This window comes from Pogona vitticeps, chromosome 7 (genome assembly GCF_051106095.1).
Source record: "Pogona vitticeps strain Pit_001003342236 chromosome 7, PviZW2.1, whole genome shotgun sequence".
Lineage (NCBI taxonomy): Eukaryota > Metazoa > Chordata > Lepidosauria > Squamata > Agamidae > Pogona > Pogona vitticeps.
In genome coordinates this window covers 13,809,587-13,820,000 of record NC_135789.1, presented here as the reverse complement: position 1 = coordinate 13,820,000, position 10,414 = coordinate 13,809,587, and the positions used below count along the sequence as shown (strand labels likewise).

The following is a 10,414-nucleotide window of genomic DNA, read 5'->3' as shown; positions in this document are numbered from 1 at the left end:
AAAGTGAGTGTGTGTGTGTGTGTGTGTGTGTGTGTGTGAGAGAGAGAGAGAGAGAGAAGAGGGGAAAGGTCTGGAGAACCTGGTGCCATAAAGATCCCTGGATCTGTGGGGGATTGGTTCCAAGCCTTCCACGGATGCTGAAAATGGCGGATAATAGGAAACACCCTCCATAGCATGGTAAAAGGAAGCGGGGGCCACATGGGGCCACTGGGGGGAGAAGTCTTGTTGCCTTGTGTAGGAGGGATCCGTGTGGACAGCTCTGACACTGCGTGGAAATAATTTATTCCTCTTTAACTAACTACTGTGACTCCTTACTCGTTAGTTGCAGTAACTAATTAGTAACTAATTCATCTTGCCTTGATTTTTGTGCGCTTCCTCCCTCCTCAGATATCTCTGACCTCGGTTCCGACATTTCTCCACCTCCGCCCACCGGAAGGGTGCCGATATCTCCAGAAATGCCCGCATCTCCCAACAGAAATTCTTCCTCGTAAGCTTCTCCTTATGATACCGGGGTATTTTACCCCATGATTCCCTGGATCCTTTATCTGCTGCAGACAAACCTATGTGGCCCAAATCCTTCATCCCCTGCTTTTATTTAAAAAGCCAAACACTTGGGTCCATGTGCATTTTGATTTTATTACTCTTTATATTCTTTCCCCATTCGACTTTCGAGAATCCAAAGCGATTTATACGTCCGGGTGGGATAACGCTAGAGCCGGGTCCTGAGTTGGTAAAAATACAGTGGTGCCTCGCGCAACGGTCGCTCTGTAGAGCGACGAATCCGCGCAACGATGCCGTTTTTGCGATCGCAAATGCGATCGCAAAACGGCACCTAGATAGGGGGAAAATCACAGAGCGAAGGTCGGTAAGTGGTTCGCTTACCGACCTTCGCTTTGCGACCCGCCCATCAGCTGTTAGGCGGGTCCAAAATGGCCGCACGCAGCGTTTTCGCGCCCTCATTCAGCGAGGGGAGGGCGCGAAAATGGCTGCCGGCCATCCAGGAACATCGCACAATGGTAAGTATTCGGCCAAATTGGTTTAATGCGTTCCAATGGCTTTTTACTTTCCGTTGAGCGATGTTTCACACAGCGAGGGTTAATCCGGAACGGATTAACCTCGCTGTGCGAGGCACCTTCCGCCCCAAATTGCCTTGACTTGGACCAATCCATCCAAGGCCTGGACGAAGGGGCATCTCCGAATTCAGTTCCGGAGAAGGGGAAGCAAATGTACAGCTTGATTCGAATCCAGAGCACAATTGAAAGTGGGGCCCATCACTGCAACACTATATATACATAAGTTTGATTTATTTTTTCTCCTCCCCCCCCCAGGTCAAGAAGGGGTTCCAGTGGAGATCTGGCGCCAGTACAGGAATTGTCTGTCACCCCAGTTTTTGGTATGTTCCTCAAGGAGGAAAGGAAAATAAACCTGAAGTCTCTGGGTTTAGAAGGGCCTTTCTTATCTGCTGCTTCTTTTTCCAGATGCCGATGGAGATCCTGGGAACGATACCGATGCCCATCATGGCGCTCCGAGTACCATAAATGATGGGTAAGAACTGCTGCATGAACCCCAAAATCGGTGGGGGGGCATCTTTTGTGTATAAGGACCAGCTGCAGTGGCACAACCACACACCAGTGGCTTCACTTATCCACAATCTGAGAATATTAAAAAGAAAAAGGTCAGAAATATGTATTTTATGCTGTAATTCACAGAACTGGCCACTAGAGACTATACTATGTCTAGTATTACTATTATCATAGTGTTTGCTATTATCTGCGGCTTTCAGCATCCACAGGGGTTTGGAACTGATCCAATGTAATTTTAAGGTAAAGGTTCCCCTTGACATTTTTAGTTCAGTCATCTCTGACTCTAGGGGGCGGTGCTCATCCCATTTTCAAGCCGTAGAACCAGTGCTTGTCCGAAGGCAGTTTCCGTTGTCATGTGGCCAGCGTGACTAGGGAACACCGTTTTCCCTTCCCACTGAGGTGGTGCCTATTTATCTACTTGCATTTGCATGCTTTCGAACTGCTAGCTTGGGGGGGAGCTGGGACAAAGCAATGGGGGCTCACTCCGTCACATGGATTCGATCTTACGACTGCTGGTCTTCTGACCCTGCAGCCCAGAGGCTTCTGCGGTTTAGCCCACAACGCCACCACGTCCCTTTAATGTAATTTTAGAACAACCCCCCCCCCAATTTTTTTTTGAAAAAATGCCTTAAAATGCTGCTTTTGAAAATATAAGTGTTAACTTGTTATGCTTCAATAGGTGTTAACTCATGTACCTTAAAAGTGACATTGTGGGTGCTACTTGATTCCTTGTTGGCAGCAAAAGTAGTTAGGTAGATAATAAGTTACTTCTAACTACTTGTGGGTCACAAGATGTAACTAGTTTCTAGGGGAAGTTGCTTGTAACTAGTTGCTAAGAAATGTTTATTGTCACTAGTTGCTAAGATAAGTTGCTTGTAGCTAGTTGCTCAGAAAAGTTACTTTTAACTAGTTAATCACAAACCTTCGTTAAGAATCACGGATGCCCCTGAATTAGGAACTGAGATTTTAGTGTAAGAATTGAGGAAGACTCTAGGAAAAGGACGGTGTGGTCCTGTTTCAGCTACAGCCCGGATTCCAAGCTGGTTCATTTCATCAAGGCCAGGAACATTGGGCTCCGGCTGGCCGGTGGCAACGACGTGGGGTTATTCGTATCCGGCGTGCAGGAAGGAAGCCCGGCCGAGAGTCAAGGCATAGAGGAAGGAGATCAGATCCTGCAGGTATGTTGGGCCGCACAAACGTGGAGGGGTCCCTTGGGTGGAAAGGGGGCCCATCGTACGGTTTGCTTCAGGATTAGACCCGTGGTCTGTTGAACCCAGCATCCTGTCTCCAGCGGTAGGCACACCAGAGAGTTGCCTGGAAAGGAACTGGATTTTTCTCTCTCCATGATGTTCCCTGATTGCCAGTATTTTGAGCAGAATCCGGCCCCTCCTGGGCTTCACAAATACCCATGCCTTCACCCCCTTATATATGGGATCGGTATCCACTGATTCACTTATCCACCGTCTGAAAATATTACATGGTCTCTGGCTCCCTCTATTGGCCAATTCCTGTGGTTTCACCTTTATATTTCTAGGGTATTTTTTAATATTTTCGGATGGTGGATCAGGGAATCCGTGAGTGCTGATCCCGCGGATATGGGGTCCCTTCTATAATACATTTTCATCGTGCTCTGTCCCGGCAGGTGAACGAGAAAGTGTTCCAGAACCTGACTCGTGAGGAGGCTGTGCAGTTCCTCGTGGATCTGAGGCCAGGCGAAGAAGTGTCTCTTCACGTTCAGAGGAAGCAGGACAGTAAGTGGTCCCCTCGTTTGCACCTCATTGGCCGTCGCTTACCAATGAGAAGCGTGTGATTTAAACCAAGATTTCCAAAGGGTGGGCTCAGCCGCCTAAAATGGCCCCAAACTGTGACTCAAATCCTGTACCATTAATTATCCTGGCGTAAAGACAACGACATTGCTGCGTTTCAGTCATTAAAGACTCCCGGATTCTCTCCGGAGGTTCACCAAACTCACGTGTCATCTGTCTTGTTGTGCTTCAGCTGGGTGAGCTCTGGGACAGAAGCAGATTTAAGAGGTCCTTCCTCCGTCCTGGGGCTCACCCAGCCTGCGCACAAGGAGACTTGATTTTGCACGAGTCGGTCAAACTTCCGAACGAAACAGGGATTTTTTCAGTGAACTGAAAATCTTCCCCTGCTGATCAGATGGCGGACAATTTACGGAAGAGGATTTTGGATGATGTTTTCGGAGGACTGAGTAGAAGTTGCTAGAGGACAGGAAAACAAACGAAGGGACCCATGTTTCCATGTGTACTTCAGCAGCTTTGTTATCCCAAAAAGTAACATGTTACAGGTCCTTGTAACCCACGACTTCCTTCGTGGAATGTCAGTGGTCGATGGTGCTGAACCTCAGTTGATGGTGTGTGTTTCTCTCTCTCTCTCTCTCTCTATCTCTCCTGCTATACTATAAAGTCTACCGGAAGATGATCAAGTCCAACGTGGGCGACTCGTTCTACATCCGCACCCATTTTGATTTTGAGAAGGACACCCCGTCCGGGTTGAGCTTCACGCGTGGCGAGGTCTTCCACGTGGTGGACACCATGTACCGGGGCAAACTGGGCAGCTGGCTTGCCTTAAGAATGGGAAAAGATCTTCAAGAGATGGACAAAGGCATCATCCCAAATCAAAGCAGGTACTGGGATGAGCGGGCATGGGTAGATGCTCTGAAACCCAACTTGGTTCCTGCAGTTCTCATGTGCCAGTCAAGCCAACCCCGATCTTTTGGCAGCCCTATGAAAGGCCGCTCTCCAAAATACCCCATCCTCCACTGCCCGGCTCACCTCTTGTAAACTCAAAAAGTCGTGGTTTCCTTGAGGGCATCCGTCCATCGCGTATCTCGTCTTCCTCTTTTCCTACTGCCACCAGCTTTTCCTAGCACTATTGTCTTCCCCAGCGGTTTGTCTTCTCCCTCACCCACGTGGATCCCCCTTTTTTCCCTCTCTCTCTCTCTCTCAGGGCAGAGCAAATCGCCAGCCTGGAGTCGGTCCTGAAAGCCACGTCCGCCTCTGCCTCGGGACCCCGGGCCGAGTTCTGGAAGCTGAGGGGTCTCCGGGGTGCCAAGAAAATTCTCCGGAAGAGCCGAGAGGATCTCTCGGCCTTGACCAAGCAAGGCCGCTACCCACCCTATGAAAGAGTGGTGCTCAAGGAAGGTGGGGAGGCCATGAAGTGTCAGGTTTCTCCCTGAGGGGGTGGCTTTTGAGGACCCCTTTCCCCAGGTCTTGGCACCTCTGACTACAGCTCCCATCCTCCCCCCTCTGTCTGACACATCTGGGGGGAGGGAAGGCGATGAGCGCCTCCAGTGGTCAAGAGAAAGTTAGGCCACCATCCGTCAGATGTGCTTAAACTCAGTGTCTATTTGATGGTTATCTCATAGGGAGCGGGGGGTTAGACTAGATGGTCTTAAATCCCTTCCAACATCACCATTCTACGGTTTTAGGGCTGTTCCGAGGTTGCACCAAGCGAGTTCCAAGGAACAAATTGCTTGTAGTAAATTTCCTTCTCCCCCCCAGTAAAACTAAATTACATTACAGAGTAATTCAATTCCTTTTGCATTGTAACAGTAACTACCCTTAGTTTCTTCTCCAATTACAATGGTATGCAGCCTTACTATTTTGGTGTGTCTTTTTTCCGTATGTCGTACAGTAGGGTCTCCATATCCGCAGTTTCACTTACTCATCCAAAGTCTTAAAATATTAATAGAAAAAATATCATCCCTTCCTTCTGTTCCTGCCCCCCCCCCGCAACAGCGACATTCAAGCGCCCGGTGGTGATCCTCGGTCCCATCGCTGACATAGCCATGCAGAAGCTGAGCACAGAGATGCCCGACCAGTTTGAAATAGCCGGTGAGTCGTCTTTTGATGGTGGCGCAGTGTAGTGGCTAGCGCAGGAGTGAGAAGCATTTTGGATCCCCAAAAAAAGGGGCTGGAAAAAGGTTTTTTTGTGGAGCCCTTTTATATTTCCTTCCCCCCATCTCTGATTTACCCAGATTTATCTGGATAAAAACAGAGGCCATGTCGTAATGAATGAAGTGAGCCAAATACCCAGAAGGAAACAGACCTTTTTTTCTCTCCAGATTGTTCCCTAAAATTATAAAAGGGCAAATCTCTTTCTCTCTCTCCCACGCCTTTAATCTACAGCACGACTACTGTATGTTTGGGATCCGTAACCACGGTTTCAGTTATCCAGGGCATGAATGTAAATAGAGAAACCCAGAAATACATGTTTCCAACGTATATTACCAGGACTGGCCCTAGAGGGAACCAGAGACTATGCAATATACAGTAGGACCCCCATATCTGTGGGATGATGATGATTCCAATCCCTTCCTAGTGATGCTAAACTCAGATGCTCTTTTAATAGTGAACACTCTACATAGCACAGTCTCTGTTCCCCTCTCGTGGCCAATTCTGATCACTCTGTCTTTAGAAATGTAGATTTCTACAGTTTTTCTTTTGATATTTTTAATAGGTTCAGACTGCGGATAAGTGAATCAGCAGATACCCACAGACACAGGGCTCCTACTATCTACGATTTGCTATATCCGCAGTTTTTGGCATCCACAGGGGGGGAGGGGGCTTTGGAACCGATCTCTTGCGGTTACCGGGGTCCTAATGTATGTATATTTTTCTTTGTTTTCTTTTCTTGTTTTCCCAGAGAGCGTCACCAGGGAAGGTGGCTCAGCCAAAGTGATCAAGCTGGACTCTGTCTGGCGGATTGCAAAGAAGGTACGGGACAGACGATTCCAGGAGTGGCAGGAAGGGTCATCGCGTGGCGAAATGTGCTGTTGACGGGGGCGGTCTATCAAGGATCTGCCGAGATCCTACATTTATTTAATTGTCAAAACAAAAGTATTAGTTCTGAGGCCGGATTTTAGTCAAATTCCTCCCGCTGCGCAAGCCAGGGCTGGTCCAGCAGAATAGTTTCAAGTTCTCCTCCACTCCTGTTGTCTCGTGAACGGGCACTTTACAGCCTCAAGGGACTCCCTCCAAGACCTCGGAAGCAGGAGGCATAAAAAATGGGGCTTTGGCTTACCGTCAGACAGATCGACAGTGAAGCACTGGCCGACGCGGCTGGCTCTCCGCAAGACTGGCTAACTTCCAGGGGGCGAAAGAGAGAGAAAGAGACAGAAGGGAGGAGGGCCTTACTTCTGGGAGGGCGCGATTGGCTCGTGGGGGAGTGATTGACACGTCATCCCTCTCTCTGTTCCCGCAGGAGAAGCATGCACTCCTGGACATCACCCCGGAGGCCGTGGAGCGGCTGAATTACGTCCAGTACTTCCCCATCGTGATCTTCTGCGAGCCGGAGAGCCGGCAGGGGGTCAAGGCCATGCGGCAGTGGCTGGCCCCGGAGTCGAAGAAAAGCTCCCGGCGCCTCTACGCACAGGCCGGGAAGATGCGCAAGCACTGGAGCCACCTCTTCACGGCCACCATCAGCCTAGCTGACGGCTCCAACACCTGGTACCAGAGCCTCAAGGATGTCATCCGGATCCAGCAGGGGCGCCCTGTCTGGACGACGGAAGAGCCGGTAAGGCGGAGCCTCTTATCCGCGGGATCGGTATTCACTTATTTGGATTGTGGTCTGCTTTGGATTTCTCCCTGACTCTCCTGTCTCCCCAGGTGGAGGTCTCCTCGGAGGAAGCCCTGGATCTGTTGAACCCGGCCCCGGGCACTAGCCCGGGCTACCTGACCTGCGACAGCCGGGCCAACAGCGACTACGAGGAGACAGATGCTGAAGGCGAACCCTACGGGGATAATGACCTTGAAGAGGCGTACGATGAGCCGGCCCTCTCCCGGTCCTCGGAGCCCACGGACCGAAGCCCCGAGCTGGACCTGAACGCACGGGTGGCGGCTGCGCTGGCGTACCCCATTGATCAGGTAAAAGAACTTTCAAGACCTGCAAGATGTTTAAGGAAGATGTTTAACAAGCCCCGCAAGGGAGATTCCATGGCAGAGTGGGGATTCGAACCCTGGTCTCCTGTCTCCCAATCCATCAGTCTCTCCACTTTGCCACGCTGGCTGTCCTTAAGGACTTATTTTTGCATGCTTTAATTTCTCCCCACCCCATCGAAGAAACCTGATTTGTGTGCAAAATACCTAGTCTGAGATTCACTGTATGCGCTGTTTCACGTATCCACTGGCTGACAATTTTTAAATTGAAAACAAAACCTAGAAATATGTGTTTCCAAACAGTATAACCAGACGTGGCCAACAGGGAGAACCGGAGGTTATCCTTCCCTGCCCCGTCTCTTTTTGGGGATTCTATATCCACAGTTTCCGGCATCCACAGGGTTTGGAGGGGTTGAAACTGATCCTGGACAGACACTGTGGTCCCCACTGTATCACACAAATGAGAAAAGGTGAAAAATATCCATTACTTTTTTTCTTCCGAATCAGCTTAGCGTTTGAGGTTCTGACTCTGGTTTCCTTTCTCTACCTCCTTTAAAGAAATATTGTGATCCTTAAATACTGCAAAGGGTGCTTTTAGAGACGTGACTCTTAACTGCTGATCCACATTGCCTTTTTAAAATTATTTTTTGCAGCGGGACAGGGGTGACCAACAACCAGAAGGCCAGTGGCGTCAAGAATACGGCACCAGGTAAGGGCTGACTGCCAGACCTCCCCCCCTTTTAAGAAAATAAATTTTGAAAAGAAATCTAAGTCTGCCTTTTGAGACGCTCTCTGCATAGGTGTGAAGGCTCCCGGTCAGTTCCAGTTTGAAGAAATCTACTTATGGGTTAAAATCAGAGTCTAAAATTACAAACAGGCAGAGAAAGACTTTTCTCATTAGGCCAGCCTTCCTGCAGTCACCAGCTACCTTCTTTTAAAAATCGCATCCTTCTTCTTCTTAGCTTGAACACCGCCTTTTAACAATGTCAGATGCCTCTTTGTACTCATTGTTCTTCCCTTTAAATCTTGCCTTTGAATGATGCTTAGCCCCTAGAACGCATTGTTTTTAGCTTTTAAGTCTTGTCTTTCACCGTTGGATTCTTCTCAAGGAGAAAGGTGGGGTAAAAAAGTATTTTCAATAAATAAAAGAAAAATATGTATTTTTATTTTTTGCCTGAAGGGGTGGGTGCAGCTTTCTCTCGAGGCCAACGGCCCACCGCAAGAGCGGCGTTAAAGGTGTATTAAGGGACCCTTTCTGCTCCTTGGGGGACGAGGGGTTCAAAAACGTTTCTCTTTGTTTGTCCCCTTGCACAAATGAACGGGGTTCAAGAACGACAAAACATTTTGCTTAATTTCTAACGCCGCTTTTCCCTCCCCTCAGCAGGGAATTCGAACACGAGGCTCTCCGGAAGAAGTTCACCCAGGCTCGGGCTTACGACTCTGAGTCGGACCAGGATTACGGCTATGATTGGGGACCTGCCACGGATTTGTAGATGCGGACTGCCTCATGGTCTCCCCCCAAAAAACCACACAACCCTCCCCCCCCCCAATTTCTTCAGGACGTATATATGTATGTAAGACTGCGCCGTCCCTTTCAGAGGGAAAAAAAGTCTCTGGTTACTGGTGCCTTTTAATAACACTAAGAGGGCGTTCTCTTCCCCATCTTGCCCCATTCCATAATTTTTATCACATCAACTCAAAAACGGTTGGAAGCAAACCCATGATCCCTGGGGGTAAAAAAAAAAAAAATCAAATTTCTGGTGGCCGTGTCCACAGAATAAGGAGCCTTCAGCCCAGAAGACCGTTTGCTGAACCCCTTACAAAAAACTTAAGCCCTTTCCTCTCTTACCGTCCTTCAGCCAACTCTGTGGCTTCAGTTCATGTCGGGGGTCGAACTGATTCTGCTCTGGGTTTTAATCCGAACGTTACGAGCATGATCCAAGCTGCCGGAGCGGACAGTGTAGACCAGCCTCCTGGGAGAGCTTTCAGCACCTTCGGAGTAAAACCCCAGAAAGGACGCTCCGAATCAGACCATCCTGTGGCACCGGAACAACCCCCCACCTCTCCTGCTCCGGCTGGGTCGGGCTACAGATCCCATCATCCACAGCCACAGATGATGCGAGTGGTGGATTATGCCAGAGAACAGCAGAGTGAAGAAAACTTAGCTTGTCGGTGCAAGCCTATTGTGACGGGTCCTGAACTCTGGGATGACGGAGGACAGATCCTGCCCCTCCTCTGCAGGATTGCCTTTCGGATTCTGGGATCTGGGGGTCCCCGATAATCCGAATAACCCTTCCCTCAAGACTTGGCAAAAAAAAACCCACTTCTTTTAATTTTCTTCCATAGTTGAGTAACTTTTCTATGCTCCGAAAAGTTTTCGGCATTCCCCCTTAAACGCGTTATGGATGTGTTCGTAAAAGACTGTGCCAATGACCTGTATCATTTTAATTAAGTACTTAAAACCGTGCCTGTATTTTTCAAAATGTGTCCGTACAGTTGGGCTGTTTCCCCTCGCCTCCGTTTTTAAGATATTTTTAAAACAGTCCATATTTTTACCTTTGAAAGGATGTGGGTGTAGACGTTACGTGAGCAGAAAAGGAGACTGAATCGTCTGCCACGTTGCAAAACAATAATAATAATGTGGGTCTTTGTAATAAAGAACTTATTTTTAACCCATTAATAGGTCCCTTATTTTTAACCCATTAATCGTTCCCTTTGGCCAGCAAAAGTGGGTTCAACCCTGGCCAGAAACAAAGCAACCAGGAGAAAGACCCCCGTATCCGCAAAGGATTGGTCCCAATTCCCCCTCCCGCAGATGCTGAAAAACGCGGATGACGGGTAACACTATTTTAAGAGTGGACCCTAAACAGAGCTTGGTCTCTTAGCTCCCTCTAGTAGCCATTTCTGATCACTTCATTTTCAGAAACCTAT

At 48.7% G+C, this 10,414-nt stretch overlaps 1 protein-coding gene across 1 annotated transcript in view; it reads left to right on the top strand.

Annotated features, from left to right (window-relative positions):
* TJP3 (tight junction protein 3) overlaps window positions 1–10,159 on the top strand; it is a 22,074-nt gene extending 11,915 nt beyond the window's left edge. The window contains exons 8-20 of the mRNA XM_072977964.2: window positions 388–487; window positions 1,329–1,393; window positions 1,479–1,545; window positions 2,605–2,761; window positions 3,226–3,334; window positions 4,011–4,230; window positions 4,554–4,747; window positions 5,345–5,440; window positions 6,252–6,322; window positions 6,810–7,121; window positions 7,214–7,471; window positions 8,137–8,192; window positions 8,865–10,159. Of these exons, the coding sequence (XP_072834065.2) occupies window positions 388–487; window positions 1,329–1,393; window positions 1,479–1,545; window positions 2,605–2,761; window positions 3,226–3,334; window positions 4,011–4,230; window positions 4,554–4,747; window positions 5,345–5,440; window positions 6,252–6,322; window positions 6,810–7,121; window positions 7,214–7,471; window positions 8,137–8,192; window positions 8,865–8,976 (1,817 nt within the window). The 3' untranslated portion in view covers window positions 8,977–10,159. The remainder of the gene's footprint in view (window positions 1–387; window positions 488–1,328; window positions 1,394–1,478; window positions 1,546–2,604; window positions 2,762–3,225; window positions 3,335–4,010; window positions 4,231–4,553; window positions 4,748–5,344; window positions 5,441–6,251; window positions 6,323–6,809; window positions 7,122–7,213; window positions 7,472–8,136; window positions 8,193–8,864) is intronic.
* The last annotated feature ends 255 nt before the right edge of the window (window positions 10,160–10,414 follow it).